The sequence below is a fragment of the Hippocampus bargibanti genome, linkage group LG01, assembly GCF_051943395.1.
Source record: "Hippocampus bargibanti isolate YZ-2025 linkage group LG01, ASM5194339v1, whole genome shotgun sequence".
Taxonomy (NCBI): Eukaryota; Metazoa; Chordata; class Actinopteri; order Syngnathiformes; family Syngnathidae; genus Hippocampus; species Hippocampus bargibanti.
Window position 1 is genome coordinate 28,497,577 of NC_142734.1, and position 16,251 is coordinate 28,513,827.

General features: G+C 41.5%; 3 protein-coding genes across 3 annotated transcripts; 2 read left to right on the forward strand and 1 right to left on the reverse strand.

The window, feature by feature from the left end:
* Positions 1 to 128: 128 nt before the first annotated feature.
* Positions 129 to 5,304, forward strand: cpo (carboxypeptidase O). Its single transcript, XM_089008383.1, is given in 11 exon segments — positions 129 to 657; positions 1,119 to 1,158; positions 1,595 to 1,696; positions 1,759 to 1,863; positions 1,954 to 2,009; positions 2,011 to 2,056; positions 3,133 to 3,226; positions 3,315 to 3,517; positions 3,647 to 3,731; positions 3,898 to 4,182; positions 5,164 to 5,304. Coding segments are annotated over 10 exon segments (1,065 nt in total). The 5' UTR covers positions 129 to 583; the 3' UTR covers positions 4,158 to 4,182; positions 5,164 to 5,304.
* On the reverse strand, positions 4,179 to 7,541 carry nudt15 (nudix (nucleoside diphosphate linked moiety X)-type motif 15). The gene is made up of 3 exons (XM_089008394.1): positions 6,356 to 7,541; positions 5,149 to 5,345; positions 4,179 to 4,907 (listed from the first exon to the last, which is right to left on the reverse strand). The coding sequence occupies exons 1-3, from the start codon at positions 6,502 to 6,504 to the stop codon at positions 4,786 to 4,788; spliced, it is 468 nt and encodes a 155-aa protein (XP_088864520.1). The 5' UTR covers positions 6,505 to 7,541; the 3' UTR covers positions 4,179 to 4,785.
* A 182-nt stretch (positions 7,542 to 7,723) lies between these two features.
* Positions 7,724 to 16,032, forward strand: trim25l (tripartite motif containing 25, like). The gene is made up of 16 exons (XM_089008417.1): positions 7,724 to 8,433; positions 10,617 to 10,712; positions 11,032 to 11,265; positions 11,355 to 11,514; positions 11,955 to 11,987; positions 12,087 to 12,119; positions 12,202 to 12,252; positions 12,323 to 12,376; positions 12,454 to 12,495; positions 12,573 to 12,638; positions 13,295 to 13,438; positions 13,531 to 13,611; positions 13,702 to 13,737; positions 13,816 to 13,884; positions 14,826 to 14,891; positions 15,410 to 16,032. The coding sequence occupies exons 1-16, from the start codon at positions 7,831 to 7,833 to the stop codon at positions 15,982 to 15,984; spliced, it is 2,343 nt and encodes a 780-aa protein (XP_088864543.1). The 5' UTR covers positions 7,724 to 7,830; the 3' UTR covers positions 15,985 to 16,032.
* Positions 16,033 to 16,251: the final 219 nt, after the last annotated feature.

A 16,251-nucleotide genomic window follows, 5' to 3' on the forward strand; every position in this document is an offset into this window, starting at 1 on the left:
GACTCCTCCAGATGGTGTTCTTGGTTTGAATATGAAGGTTAGTGCAAAGAAACTGTCTTAAAAATCCACTGCATCTTGAAACCAAAAGTGCCATCTAGAAGAGTCAAAAACTATCACAAGTGCTTCATGAAGCTTCACTTGCCTATTTGTACTAAAAACATACGTTTGAGCTTCATTAAAGAGTCAAAATAGTCCATAGAGGTGAGTGGAAGTTCCTAAGGTTGCTTATAAGTGCCGCAAGATTGGCCGGCGACTAGTCCAGTTTGTGCCTTGCCACTTGCCCAAAATCGGATGAAAGAGCCACTTAGCTATGAGGACAAACAAAATGAACCTCTAAATGTTTTTTTTATGCTATACCATAAATAAATGTTGATTCAGTAAAATTATCCGGTAACCTTCAAATGAGATTACAAATTAACTGGCCAATAAAGTCGCCGGGACAAATGAACTGCATCATGATAACACTTCTGCAACTGAAGCAAAGGTTCATCTTTATCTGATTTTACGCTATCGACGGGAGCCGCGCTTCCTATAAAACGGAACCTCAGGTCCTAAAGTTTGCAACCAAACAACTCTTCTCGACATGACAGCAATCTGTAATGTTGGAATCGCTCTTGTGGCTCTGTTCTCAGTGGCAGCAGCTGCAACGCTGGAAACGTGAGTTGGTTTTTTTTTTTCAGAAATTGGATTTAATATTTTTGAGACGAGGATTGGTCGAAGAACATACTTTTTCGAGACAAAATGAATATCACCTCAAATCAATATGCATTGTCTTGTCTTGTATTGTATTGTATTGTAAATTGCATTTTGCGATAAATTCGCTATGTTCCAATAGTGAAAGAAAATCAAATTGTACACACACACAGACACACACACACACACACACACACACGCACACACACACCCATTCAACCTACCACCTCCCCCCACACACTCTCATACATACACACACACACACACACACACACACACACACACACACACACACACACACACACACACATACTCACATGAACACACTCACTAACACACACAAATCTAGAACATTTTGTATATTTCCCTAAAGTGTAGCGAAATTGTGTCATGGATTTTTTTATCCTATCTGGTGTGTGTAACAGACGTGAGTACGACTACTACAGATATCATCCCATGTCAGAGGTAAAAATACACACACACCCTCACACATAGACTGACACACTCGAAGACAAATTTGATTTCGATCATGGCCAGCATGCACCTGCACTGATTCTAAATGTAAAATATATATATATATATATATATATATATATATATATATATATATATATATATATATATATATATATATATATATATATATATATATATATATATATCAGTGAAGTCTCGTTATATCGATATATCGATAGTCCCGGTTATATCGATACTATTTCTATGCACGCACGGAGAAAATTACATGCAAACAGGGTTGGATATATCGATAGTCCCGGTTATATCGATATTTTTTCGGACTCCCTTGAATATCGATATAACGAGACTTTACTGTATTTGTAATTTATTTTTACCCGCAGTCTGACCAAGGTGTAAGATTTATTATTCTTTTTTTATCCAACAGATCTCTGAATGGATGGCTCAACTCGCAAAGAACTATCCTGACATTGTGACTGTGATGGATTATGGAAAAACCTATGAACTACGGACAATCAGCTTGCTCAAGGTAACCCCACGTTTCACCACAGGACCCAAAATAGAAATACCGTCGTACGGTTTGCTTTGCAGATCGGTGAAGACACTGGAGTGAAAAAGAAAGCCATCTGGATGGACTGCGGTATTCACGCCAGGGAGTGGATCGCTCCGGCCTTCTGTCAATACTTTGTCAGCCGGGTAATCGCACCCCTATGTTCTACATTGACGGCACATGAGGGTAACATTCACTGAGCAAAGATATGGAACAGCGACCTCTTTTCATTTCAGATCTTGCACACCTACAAAATGGACCCAAAAATGGCAGAGATGATTCGGAACATGGACCATGCTCAACATGGACGGCTACATCTATTCGTGGAAGGACAACTCGGTCAGTGATAGATTTCTTCTGTGAAATAAATTGAGGACTGCACGTTGCTAACTACACCACAGCAAAATATGGCATGGCATTAGCATGGAGCTTGATAAAGGGATAATGTCATAAGAATCGAATTGGATGTCGATCAGTTTCTGGCAATCCGGTGAGCTCACCGACTGAAGAGTCATCTGGCAAATGCAATTGAAAGATGAGATGGAACATTTCGGGATCATAAAACATGAAAAAAAAGCTCACAAATACCTTTCTATGTTTAGTTAGTGGCCAAAGTGAGTACTTGAAAACGAATTATATGAACACAAAGACATTTTCCAAATGGGAAACATGCACAAGAAGCCCCAACCGCATCTTTGAAAATGTGCAAATGCCAAATGAAATGAAATTTAAGAACTTTTTTTCGCTCTATTGTAGATTAATTTTAATCGCGAATGGGAACATTTTTGACCATTTCTGATGACTTTGCTGAGACCGCCATTAAAAAAGGGGATAATTTCTTACCACCGCTATTCCAAATATTATTAATATACTATTATACCATCCCCCACCCCATTGACTAATTGCCTTTCTTGATACGGTATTTCTAAAGTGTCATATTTTCGTGATTTAAAAGAAAACGTCCTGGTCGATTTACCTATTGGGAAAAAAACAAACCGCAAGAGCTATTATACAAATGGCCACCAGATGTCACTCAAAACACCAAACAGACGCTGGTCAATGAAAAACTACTTTTCCTTGTCGTTCGTTTGCTTCCAAACAGTTCGTTCATATTTCAACTGTGTTGTCGTCCACCGTCTGTTTCAACACTTAAAGGTGTCGAATATGTCTGTACAAAAAGTGGGTTTTCTGAACATTCGAGCTGTCAAGGACTTCCTGTAATCAAAATTTCCATAACACTTCCTGCTATATGTAGTTAAACACACACTGAGTCTCATTTATTTCTGTTTGGTCGGACCCAAAGTCCGTTGGGATCGGCTCCAGCTTGCCGTCCATTGTAAATTCTTGACCTCTTGCGTTTCCACAATAACGTGGCGGAACCGCGTGACTAAAACCATCTACACTGACCCTTTTAGACCCGTCTCTGGAGGAAGAACAGATCACCCGAACCCGCCGGCTGCAACTGCTCGGGGACAGATCTTAACCGCAACTACGACGCCAATTGGGGCAGTGAGTTGCTCTCTCTGAGGATGTCATCCAAAATGTGTGCCCGTTTGAGGCGCGGGGTCTATTTAAACGTTTGTATTTTTCTTCAAAGCCATCGGGGTGTCATTTGACTGCTGCCAATCGATTTACTGCGGCAGAGGCGCTGAGTCCGAGCCTGAGACGCAGGCTGTGAGCTATTTTGTGGGAAGCCGCAAAGAGGACTTCCTGTGTTTCCTCACCATTCACTCCTACGGCCAGCTGCTTCTGGTTCCCTATGGACACCCTAATTTCACGGCCGACAACTACAAGGAACTCGTATGTAAATGCGCTTCGACCACCATCTTTCAGTAATAGAATGTAATATGCAATAAAAATGCAATAATATAATGTAAATGAGAAATTTTGAAAGAAAGTCAATATTTAATGTGTTGTCCGATTCTTTAGATGGAAGTTGGTATGGGTGCAGCGGAGGCCATTAAGAAAGTCCACGGAAAGATCTACAAAGTAGGAACTTCGCCGGATATATTATGTAAGTGATCACATGACATATTATCATTGAAATTTTGTTGACATACTTTGGCGTTCTATTGTGTCCTCTTGAGGGTCTGTGTGCGGGAGTCTCCATCTTTGTCCGTGTTAGATTTATTGAATGATTGGCGCTGTAAACAGTTAAAATGACATTTGTCAACCCACAGATCCCAATTCCGGTTCTTCCCGAGATTGGGCTCGCTTGATAGGAATCCCCTTTTCCTACACCTTTGAGCTGAGAGATGACGGCCATTACGGTTTCGAGCTCCCCGAGGATCAGATCCGGCCCACTTGTGAGGAAGCTTATGATGGAGCCTTACACATCATCACCTACGCCCACAACAAGGTCTTTAACGGTGCCGTGGTATCCACCGTACCAACCATTTGGACTGTGCTGTTGGCGTTCGGTGTCATGGCGAACGCGTGACCCTCACAAATGAACATTGCGTACTGTAAGCATATTTATATTTAATTTCACTGCACCAGAACATGATAGCAAACAGCACTGGAAGAAAACAAAAACGGGAGCATTTACGTGAATGTGTACATTTCACAAGTGATGGGAAAAGGAAGCTTCATCAAGCACTTGTGATATTTTTTGACTCCTATGGATGATGCTCTTGGTTTTAGATATGAAGATTAGTGCAAAGGAAATGTCTTTAAAATCCATCTTTAAACAAAGAGGCAAATGTTTGCATATAAATGTTGGAATACAAAAGTAGTATAATTTTATGGGCACATAGTGTTCATGTGAATTAAACAAATTAAATGGTGAGAGCATGATGTCAAATGAGGAAGAATTGGTGATGGGTAAGTGAAGCTTCATGAAGCATTTGTGATAGGTTTTGACTCCTCTAGATGGCACTCTTCATGAAGCTTCAGTGCAACATGAAGCCTCAGTTTCCCATTACTAGGAAAAATGCCAGCATCTGTCGGGATGAAAATAAAGATCTCACATCTAGCTTTTTATGTGCCCTTGCGACACTTGGTGATGAGAAAAGCTGCTTTGGAGAGGACAAGGGTGGCTCAACGCCAGAGAATACGTGTTAGGCAAGTTAGATCAAAGTATCCGCTTTTGTGCCGGTGAAGGGATGGTATCGTTGCTCTCTCAGCTGGGCCAGGGGTAAAAAAAGCTGGTCCTCAGGAGGAAACTGGTCCCACCGCGTCCATGTCCATCCTGGGATAGGACGCAAATACAAAGTCACCCCAGTTGACCTCCACCATGGGAAAATTGACCGACAAGAGTACTGAGATAAATTCAGTCACATAAATTGCAGGAGCCCATCCCAATTATCTTTGGCCGGTAGGTAGAGGGCATTCTGAACCGGTTGCCGATTCACAATAAAAAAAGCCAATAACTGACAAACGGAAGAAAACGGAAGATCAACTTTTGAGGTTCGAAATATTCCCTTACATACCCTCATTTTTTTCAGGTTCCAAGTTTTGAGGTTCTTGAGATTGCTCCTTGTCCAATTCTCCTTGCATGATAATGTCAACATAGTGACACTGCTCCTCCAGTCTGATGGAATTCACCACAGAGGCAAAGCGAATGTTCACCAAATGCAGTCCGGCTTCCTCTAACACTTCCCTCTGGGCACACTCCTCCCACGTTTCCCTGTACAAGAAATTGTCACTTTAGTGTAGGCCACCCATGCACTCTTCATTCAACCATTGTGGTGTCAGTATATGCTCCCCTCCAAATGCATGGAACAGTGAAGGTTCTCTTTTTTTTTTTTCTTTTTTTTTTTGGGGGGGGGGGTCTGTGGACGGATGCACAACCAGTACAATAGCTCAATTATCAACTGAAGTGGATTTATAGAGCACTTAAAAATAGAGATGGGAAATGAAGCTTCATGAAGCACTTAGGATATTTTTATTTTTTTTACTCCTTCAGATGGTGCACTTGGTTTAAAGATGAAGGTTAATGCAAAGGAAATGTCTGAAAATCCACAGCATCTTTAAACCAAGAGTGCCATTTGGAGGAGTAAAAAACTAGCACAAGTGCTTCACGAAGCTTCATTTGCCCATCACTACTTAAAAACAATTGCCACTGTATTAAATGTGCTGTTCATGGCGCAAAAATAATTCACAAAAGAACCAAACAAAACCAAAAATTAAAACTTAACTGTCATACAGAGGCAAAGAGAAAGAAGAAAATGTTGTGAGGCCTTCTTATTTAGATAAGAATATTATATTTACGTACTTATTTTTAACTATTTTTTTTTTCTCGTATATATATAACATAAATTAAATGTAATCATGTGTGAGATATTTGAGCATCATTTTAGTATCTTGTCCTTTTTGGGAAATCAATATATAGCCACACATATGACATATAAAAAGTAATAATAATAATAATACTTTTTAAAAATCGAAAATCAGTTGTTAGCCAAAGATGCAATGTAAGGGAATTTGCCGTGAGAGCAGGCGTGAGAGCAGCTCCACTCAGTGAATCCCGGCGAGATTTACAGTCCAGTGTACCCCCCCAATACTACTGCTCGAAGAGAACTTGCATTGAGCCCAGCCAGCCCGCGAGCCTCAAAAAGCGCCATGGATCGCTAATGAATGCAATTATCACCGACGAAAGTCGTACAAGGCGTCATGTTCCCACTTCCTTGTACGTACCCAAACTCAAGATGGCCGCCCGGAAGTTGATACTTTCCCTTCCCCATAACACTTTTCCTTTTCCCGAGGAGAACACAACCTGGATGAGCCAAATCTGTGACCAGTACACCCACTCCAACCCTGGGACGGTTCGCTGTGTCATCTGACATCTGTTCGAGCAATAAAACGTACACTTGGAAACAAAACGTAGTAAACCCAAGACAACGCACTGGAGAGAAGCTCTCCGTGAAACGCAAGAGAATTTCACCCCGAGCACTTCCTGCTTTGCTCGTATCGACAAACGCATTATGGACACTGACTGCGGTCTACGCGTTTGATCGCGAGACTTTAAAATATTTAAATTGCCACCTGTTTCGGCATTTTGGGGTGTTGCCAACTCTTGTGTCACTGAAGCACTCTTTAATTAATTTTTTTACATGTAAATACCTGAGTTACCATTATTACATTATAACAAACTTTATTGATACCTGGCACCAACAAAAAAAGCCAAGACTACATCTCCCTAAATATAAATAAAGATATACCGGTAGATGCATGTATATACGTAGATATAGATATTTCAGAGGAGTGTCCGTGAATTTTGCCTGTGCACCTCATCCATCATCGAGAATCCGCCATTGTTCCAAGGTGAGAAGAATGTAAATATGAGTAGATTATTTTTATTTTAATCACCCTTTGGTCATCACGGTTCATCGCTGCTATTTTATAGCACTTCAGTAAATTTCACTGGCCTGCCAGACCGATTGCCAGTTCATCAAAAAACATAAGAAAATGACTAATAAAAAAACAGAATTTAAAAAAAATGCAACTTGATTAAAATTTGAAATTGATTACATGTATCTAGTGTAATAATCAGTGTATCTACTTCGTATCCCGCATGCTCAGGAACCTTACAAAACCTCATTCATGAAACTTCACTTGCCAATCACAAGTGTTGACCTGTTAATGAACTTAAACCAAACCCCACACAACGACACGCTCCAAAGCAGCCCACGACAGCGGGCAACGCATCAAAAAGATGAATTTTCATGACCTTGGCATAGCTAGCAAACTAATTTAACCTCACAATCAGTCTGGATGACTGTTGATTGAAACGATTTATTAAAAATAAATAAATAAGGGGTAAGGATGTGATTTGGACCGGATTGGGCACAGACGAAAAACAGTTTAACGCTTTATCTCTGGAATTAATTTCTACATGTTTCTGAGTCATGAATCAAGCCGTTGTACAAATATGTCTATTGGGATCACCGACACAAGAAAAAGATTGTCTCCTTCCTTTATGCGGCATTTTTTTCTTTCCAGCGACACCCGCTTATACCCGCTCGACCTGCCCGGTGGCTCAGGTCCCTCCCTGCCGACGCCTTTCAAACCGACTCCATACTTCCTCCAGTCACCGCCAAGCAACCCCCGATTCTACTCAGCGTCCGCCGCCGCCGCCGTGCTTTTCAGCCTTTCTTTTAACCTGTGATACCATGAGCGATAAACTGTGGACAGAGGAGCAGTTCAACTGCCCCGTGTGTCTGGATCTTCCAAACGATCCAGTCACCATCCCGTGCGGGCACAGCTACTGCATGGCCTGTATTAAGGACTACTGGAGCAAAGATGATCCCAATGGTGTCTACAGTTGCCCCCAGTGCCGTCAGACTTTCTGCCCTCGGCCCTCGCTTTCCAGAAACACCATGCTGGCCGAAGCGGTGGACCAGCTCCGCAGAGGAATCCCAAGATCTGTGGTCTCTCGGAGTATCAAATTAAAGACTCAAAAGACTTTCCCGTCCTCGGCTGTGCAGTGCGACTTGTGCAAAGGAGAGCAGAAGGCGGCGGTCAAGACCTGCCTGGTGTGTATAAGTTCGTATTGCGAGAACCACCTGAAACCTCACCAAACCACCAAGGCCCTCAAAGAGCACGAGTTGATCGTACCGACAGCCAACTTGGCCGAGAAGATCTGTACCCAACACAAATACCTTCAGGAGTTCTTCTGTCGCCAGTGTAAGGTTTTCATCTGTTGGCTGTGCACAAGCAACCAACACAAAGGTCACGAAAGCGTGTCTACCAAGGCTGAACGCATGGACAAAGAGGTGAGGCCCACATTTGTTGAAAACAGGAATGACGTTTCGGGATTTTATATATTTTTTCACGATCGTCAGATCAATAAGTGGAGAAAAAAAGTTAAGTTATGGTTATAAAGTCGTAAAGTCAAATGTCGTAATTTCCAGATTGTAAATCGCGAATTGTGCCACAAAACTTTAACTGTGGGTTTCCTTTAATGAAGCGGACGGTAGGACGTTTTTTATAATGGCCGCTAGGGAACGCCCCAGCATAAAAGGTAAACGTGGGTCAAGGAAATACAGTACTATATACGCGCATCGAGAAAGACGACATCTCACCTGTTTCCAGTGACGTGCGGTGAGGTTCATGGCTGGTGAGGCACTGACGTCATCAATGACGTCACCGCTCGTCTCTACTTAGTATTTGAACGGTAAATTCAGCGATTTTGAAAAAAATCCTAAAACGGTGAAGTTAAATGGACAAGAACTTTAAAGTACAAATCACTAAATACATCTAACTGTTTAATTTATTTTTTCATTTGATATTTCCATGACAGCTTTCCATGATGACAGGTGAGGCACTGCCTCACCTGCCTCCACTGACTGCACGTCACTGCCTGTTTCATTGAAACAAACGGGGCCTGATAGGGCACATTTGACGTGTTTTCTTCCAAAATACATTGTTGTGAAAGTTGACCGGAAACGTTGATGGTTGAAAGCCTCATGATGGCGTATTGACTGTGTCAGACAAAGTTTTATTCTTTAGAGAGAGAAAAATATTTCCGTACGACGGAAGTTTTTTCCGTAGTACGGAAGAGGATTAGGGACATTTTACAAAAAAAAAAACACATTTGGCAACAATCATTATAAATTATAATTTGACGTTATTTCGGAATTCTGACTTTGAAGTGGGACTTCTGGCCTTATTCATAGATTTCTCAGGTTAAAGTCATTTTTTTTTAGATGATAGGCTGAATAATGTGGCAAGCGTGAGAAAATGGCAAAGTTTTTTTTAGGTTCGTCGGCACTCATCCTCTTCCGTAATCCTGACTTTAAATTCAAAATTCTTTAGAGTGAGAATAAAAATCGAAATTCTGAGAATGAAGTCGATTCTCAGAATTCTCACTTTAAAGTCAGAATTATGAGTATGAAGTCAGACATTACTTGACATGGAACAGTGTCTTTGTTTTTTTTTAATTAGCCGTGGTGCTGTCGCCTTACAGATACTATTTTTGGGGAAATAACATAAAAGGTATGTTATTAACTCATTCACTGCCATGCACAAATTTATTCGGGAATTGAAAATAGGACGTAGCGCACCATTCCCAAAATTATTTGGGTTTTGCTTTTTCATGCATTTCCGTTTTTCCATGTCAGCACTTTGTTCCAGCTTTAACTGTTGTTAAAGCACTATAGAAACCAATATGTTTGTATTGCATTGTATTGTATTTTGCCATTCTCATTTGAAGCTCATATAACTCCAGATAATTTATAAATTAACCCTTTTTTTCTGATGAAAGAAGAGTTTAAGGTTCGTAACGCTGAATTGAATGTTTATATAGTCCCAAAACTCAATAAACTGTGGGTCCTAGAATTCAAGTGACAATGACAAAAACCCTCGCACTGGAGCGGACACATTTCTGCACGTCTGGCAGTGAAGGAGTTAAAACTTTGAAAATGCTTTTTGTGTACTGTCATTCTTTTGATACAATGTGGGCCCGTGCGGCTGTGTGTCCAAAATGTTGTAATGTAGTAGATGTTTTTTTTATAATCAGGTATGTTCTGTAGACTGAAAATTCTGGGAATAATAAATGGAAATCTGAACATTAATAAAATCAAGATATTGTGTTCAAAAAGTGAAAGTTTAACAGAGTAGAAAATGACATGAGTGAATGGCAATATGGCATGTTGATAGGCATTGTCAGATTTGCCTTCTATAGAGGGAGCTTAAGGAGGACAAACTGGTTTAGTACGTTTGTCTTCTCGGTATTCCATTTTCCCATCACTGTCGCGAGGCAATTTTTTTGAGAGTAATTATTTAAAATTTGATATGGGCTTGGGGGCCTTATTTTGAGAACCACTGATTTGGTTAGTCACCAACTTGGTCGGGCACATTCCAAACAACATTCCGTTTTGTTTCTCCCATTCCTTTTCTGGTATTTTTCTCTTAAGTCGTCTCATGTCTCCATTTTTTCCTCTTTGCCCGATGGCAGAAAGGGTTTTCCGAGATGCAAGCAGAGAATCAGAAGAGACTTAAAGATAGACAGCAGGAGTTGAAGGACATGAAGAAGATGATGGACGGGATGAAGGTAAACTCTCGAACGATAACATCTCCTCCTATGGGATTGTGTTCCTCCCATGAAACAGATTTTATTTTGACCAATTCAAACTCAATGTTGTTGTTTATTTTGGGTGTAATTCCACTTTCGGAGAGTAGGTGGTGGCAACTTAGTTTACTTCACTACACTGTTAACTTTCAGGAAAAAGAAAAAAAACAAGTACTATATACATTTCTATGTATATTATATAATTAAAATAATATCTTTTTAAGTGTATATACACACACACACACACACACACACACATCTCGCACAACTCTACTGATACTAACTCATGCTACATGCACAGCGCTCAGCAGATCGCGTTCACAGCGACTCCGAGAAGGTGCTATTGGATCTCCAGCACTCTGTAGAGAGACTCCAGGAACTGTTGGAGGAGGTGCTGGATGAGGTCGGCAGGGAGAAGATGGAGCAGGCTCAGGAGGTGTCTCACAATCTTGAGGCAGAGATAAAGGAGCTACAGAGGAGAGAGACTCAGATGATGGACCTGGCTCAAAGCGAGGACCACATTTACTACCTGCAGGTTTTAGATCGACTTCCCTCGGATGCCCGAGGTGGCGTTCTCTGATTTGGAAGGCTGACTGGAATTCAATGTCGTGCAATCCCTTTCAGATGTATGAAAGCATTAGCAGTCCGCTTGAGTCGGGAGACCTTCCGGCTGTGCGGGTCAACCATGAAGCTTCTTTTGAACCCGTGCGGGACGCCATCTTAGACCTAAGGGAGCGAGTGGAGGACTTGTGCAATGTAGAGCTGGACAAGATCACCAAAAAAGGTCTCCGATCAGTTCACACTTGAATGAATGAAATGTATATCTTTTTCGAGAGCGAGAGGATGAATGCAATTATTTCAGAATTGACGAATGATATTCAATATTTTAACAATTTAACCCAAATCCTAATCAAAATTAACATTTCGGTCATTTATTTCAATGGCATGCATCATTTTTTTCGGAACATGAGAGGAAGCCAGTAGTGCTGGACAACTGAAGCTTCATGAAGCACTTGTGATAGTTTTTGACTTCTGCAGATGGCACTCTTGGTTTAAAGATGCAGTTTATTTTTAAGACATTCCCTTACAACTGACTTTTATATTTAAACCGAGTACACCATCTGGAGCAGTCAAAAAACTCACAAGTAGTTCATGAAGCTTTGTTTTCCTATCACTCAAAGCCAGAGTATCTGATGCTTTTTCACCATGTTTCTCTATTTGCAGTTAATGAGACAACGTTATTCACGTTGGGTCCTGGTAAGAATGTATTCATTTTTTAATTAATGTTCATTTACAAAAGTCACAGAGGGAGGAAGACTACTAAGTATTTTTCATGTGTGTTTTATTGTTATTCAGCCAATCGTAATCAGAGAGGTGGCCTCTTCAAATGTGAGTTACATTCTTTATTTGAAACGACCACAAGAATAACAACAACATTACAATAACCACAATCAACTTTTTCCACCTCCAGTATTTTCTGCTTTGGGATCACGCAACTCCAACTCAAAAGACCGTTCGGCAGGTAGGCCGCTCCTGTGTTCCTCTCAGTGTTCTTCAGAATTCAAACGGTTAACACCAAAATGATGCGACAGGCTCACCGTCGAGTCTCTCAGTTCCATCGCGAGGTACTGACAGACGTGGACTGGGTAATGACATCCACCAAATGTATAGGGGACCAAAAGTGTTTCATAGGCTTCAAATCTCCCAACAATCTTTATTGCAGGCTTTCGAGGTCCAGATGTGCGAAGCAGAGACTCGTCACGAGGTGAGCCTTGTTGATTCCAAAATGCAAATATGTCTCCGTCAGTCTCTGCCGTGGATCATGCCTCTTATGTGTGACAGAGGTCGCGCCAAGGTCACCTAGGCTTTGGGACAGACGACGGCGTGATGAGAGAGAGTCAAATACTGGTGGGTTTCAAAATTGTTGATTAAAAAGCTTATGTTTTTGTTGTGTTCTTAAGTAAATGTTGATTCTTGACTTCTGTACGTGACTGTGAACAAGTGATATGAGGAGGTGGTTGAAGTTAGTTAACAACCTACTGAAGTTTCAGGTACAAACTTTTAATGGGACTAAGCAGAAGTGATAGGCAAGTGAAGCTTCATGAAGCACTTGTGATACTATTTGACACCTATAGCTGGCACTCTTGGTTTAACGATGCAGTGGATTTTTAAGACCTTCCCTATGCACTTATCTTCATATTTAAACTAAGACCACCATCTGGAGGAATCAAAAAATATTACAAGTGCTTCATAAAGCTTCATTTTACCATCACCACTAAACATGACCCCTCAATTTACTCAGGTATCCATCCATCCCGTAAAGTTTTTTTAAAAAGCCGGCATACAATTGTTTTATTGATTGAAGAGGATTTTCAGTCACAAGAGGGCGAAAAGACAAAAGGATCAGGGCTTAAGTGTTCCTTGAACAGGAACGCTTTTGGTTTGATTTTTATGTAGTCACATCCCACCACTGAAGGGACGCTATTTACATGTGAATTCCTGATCTAGTCATAAAAAATGTAACTCTTACTCTTGTTCATGGTCATCGTCATCATTGTCACCAGCACGGGAGTCCAACCCCAGACCAAGCCCGACCCCCAGCCCAACTCCAAGCAGGAGAGAATCCACGTCTCTGTGGAACACGTCCAATCAGAGTCAGAGTGTTCCTGCCACTCCCACTCTTGCTCCGGTGCCAGCATCCACCGGAGGTAGAAAAATATCACAAGTGCTTCATGAAGCTTTATTTTTCCATCACGAGTGAACATAACCCGTTTTTTTTCCTCCTCCTTCGTTTGATCAGTTTCCAGTCGCATGTCATCCATCAGCAGCATTTTCCGGTCCCGTCGTGGCAACGCAGCTGCAACGCCTGCGCCGATTGCAGGCACGTGAGATGAAATTTCTTGTTTGGTTCTCGCTGATGCAAACTTTGTCTCGTTCTAAATCATGCGGCGCTCACGCTCCTCTTCAACAGGGGGATTTTCGGTGGTTTCTGAAGCACCAGTGGAAGGTAGGGTGACGTAGTTTTCCAAAATCCACTTTAGCTGCTTAAATGGGACGTCTCCGCAATTCTGTTTTGTCATGGCAGTTAACCCCGGTCTGTTCTTGGACTCACCCACCCCCACTGCTAACCAGCACAATCCCGCTTTCTCTGCATGTGAGTGAAATGACACAACAACTGACATGAAAATTGCCCTAAACAATTCACCAGAGATGGAAGTCCTATGGATTTTCTTGGAATTCAGGATTTTTTTTTTAATTTTCATTAAAGTTAAACATTGAGGGAAATTTGCATAAAATGAATTTAGATATTAGTTGACAACATTGAACGAACACGTGTTTGAGTTGGTTGGAGCGATACCACTTGAGCAAAGCGCACCTCAGCACTCGATAGCCCGGTGCTCTCTGCAGTGCGTGCGTCAGCGTGAACACGTACGCAACGTCGCGTCTTTTGTTTTCAACCAATCAGCGGCGATGAAACCGACGTCACAGATCGATGAAGCTTTGATCTACGACAATAGCTAAGCTAGCGTCGACGGTACGACACTCGAGGTTGGACGCACAGGTGTGTCTGCTAATCTGTTTTTTTACCCTTTTTGTCCAAATTTTGCTTTCACGAGCGTAACTGTGTTAAGACACGAACACAAATGATGGGGAAATTAAGCTTCATGAAGCACTTGCAATATTTTTGACTCCTCCAAATGCTGCTCTTGATTAAAATATGAAGGTTAGTGTAAAGGAAATCCACTGCATCTAAGAGTGCCATCCAGAAGAGTCAAAAACCAATCACAAGTGCTTCATGAAGCTTCACTTGCCCATCACAAACAAACACGAGTAACAGTAACGCCCCCCCCCCCCCTCTCATGGCCTCACCATAACTCTGAGATAAACTTCTGAGAGAAACTTGAGCCATTTTTTTCGCCCAGAATTTTCAGAAAACTTCACTTTTATTTCTGAGTCACATAGCGAAAGAGGAAAATGCAAAATGTACCGAAATATGGATTCACCTTTAAATGTATTGCACATAAAAGAAGATAATGTGTTGAACTACCTTGTGGTCAGCCCCAGTTGGACATTTTCTTTTTTTTCTGACGTTAGTAAGAGAAATCAACCTTGACAGCATCCAGGCTCCGGAACCAAGGGCAAGAGAGGACTTACTGCAATGTAAGTCTCATTCGGACCTTGTTATATATCCACAACTCAAATATTTTGAAGTATCAAAAATCGTGTCCATTTTTTTTAACATACATTACTTTCACTTACTTTTGACGCACATTCCAGCTCTGATATTTGACAAATATTTCTTTGTCCTTTTAAAATTTGTATTTGATTCATTTGGAAGCATGCCAAAAACACAATGGCACCCTGAAATATAAATTCCATTTGCTCTGAAACCACAACGTATGTATCGCGAGTCCTTTTTCTGTATTGAAGTGAATTGAAACGTCTTTCTTGTGATGCTTGGCGTCAATTGTTGAGTCAAGTGTTTGCTGTTGCCACACAAGTGCTTCTATTTCTACTTAATGTTCACTAGTGATGGGCAAGTGAAGCTTCATGAAGCACACACATATTTAAACCAAGGCATCATAAGGAGGAATTAAAAGAATATCACAACTGCTTCCTTAAGCTTCATTTTCTCATCACTAACTAAAAGTGAATTTTCGATTTTCTCTCTCCTGAAGATTCTGTCAACTTTACCCTGGATCCAAACAGCGCTCACCGTCGCCTGGTTCTCTCTGAGGGTAACACCAAAGCGACCCTGCAAGGAGACATGGTGCCCTACGCGGACACCCCTCAACGTTTTGACGGTTGGCCCCAGGTAATGTGCGGGACCCCGCTACATTCGCAGCGTTCCTACTGGGAGGTGGAATGGCGAGGCAGAGGTTCGTCCATGGGGGTGGCTTACGGCTCTCTGAGTAGGAAGGGCTCCGACGCCAGAGCGGGAATCGGATACAACGCCCAGTCGTGGACGCTGGAGCTTTCAGACTCTTGCTGCTCTGCGCTGCACGACAACCAGAAGCGGGACATACCCGTCACTTACTCCCCCCGTCTGGGCATCTTTGTGGATTTATCCACAGGAACTTTGTCGTTCTACGGCGTGGCTGAGAGCTTGACGCACCTCCACACGTTCCGGGCAAACTTTACTCAACCCCTCTATGGTGTTTTTGGGGTGGGGAGTGGGCTCGGAGTGGGTTTGGATTTTGCGCGCGGACAGTTCAGCTCCACCTCTGACAGCATCAAACTGTGTCCTATGTGATTTATTTTTGTTCATTATTGTCTTTAATTAAACACGCTTTCAATTGTTTATTTTGTCTTTCCCAGTTGTTCTTAATCTGTTTATAGGAACTAAACCCCAACTAGTTCATATGCACATTCATCAAACCTTCATGAGGGAAAACTAATTACGTTATTTACAGATTAAAAATATAACAAAAACATGTATTCAAAAACAAAAAAGGTAAATAAATTTTAATAAAACTACATTTCCCACAACTCAAATTGACATCGTGGTCACGTGATCAGC

Excerpts from the sequence above, each read along its gene's own strand:
- trim25l (XM_089008417.1), top strand. The coding sequence starts at position 7,831 with ATGAGCGATAAACTGTGGACAGAGGAGCAGTTCAACTGCCCCGTGTGT. Across the intron at positions 11,988-12,086 it reads GTTATTCACGTTGGGTCCTG|CCAATCGTAATCAGAGAGGT; the intron begins GTAAGAATGTAT and ends ATTGTTATTCAG. Across the intron at positions 12,253-12,322 it reads CTCAAAAGACCGTTCGGCAG|GCTCACCGTCGAGTCTCTCA; the intron begins GTAGGCCGCTCC and ends ATGATGCGACAG.
- nudt15 (XM_089008394.1), bottom strand. The coding sequence starts at position 6,504 with ATGTCAGATGACACAGCGAACCGTCCCAGGGTTGGAGTGGGTGTACTG. Across the intron at positions 5,346-6,355 it reads GGCGGCCATCTTGAGTTTGG|GGAAACGTGGGAGGAGTGTG; the intron begins GTACGTACAAGG and ends TTTCTTGTACAG. Across the intron at positions 4,908-5,148 it reads GGAACCTGAAAAAAATGAGG|GATGGACATGGACGCGGTGG; the intron begins GTATGTAAGGGA and ends GTCCTATCCCAG.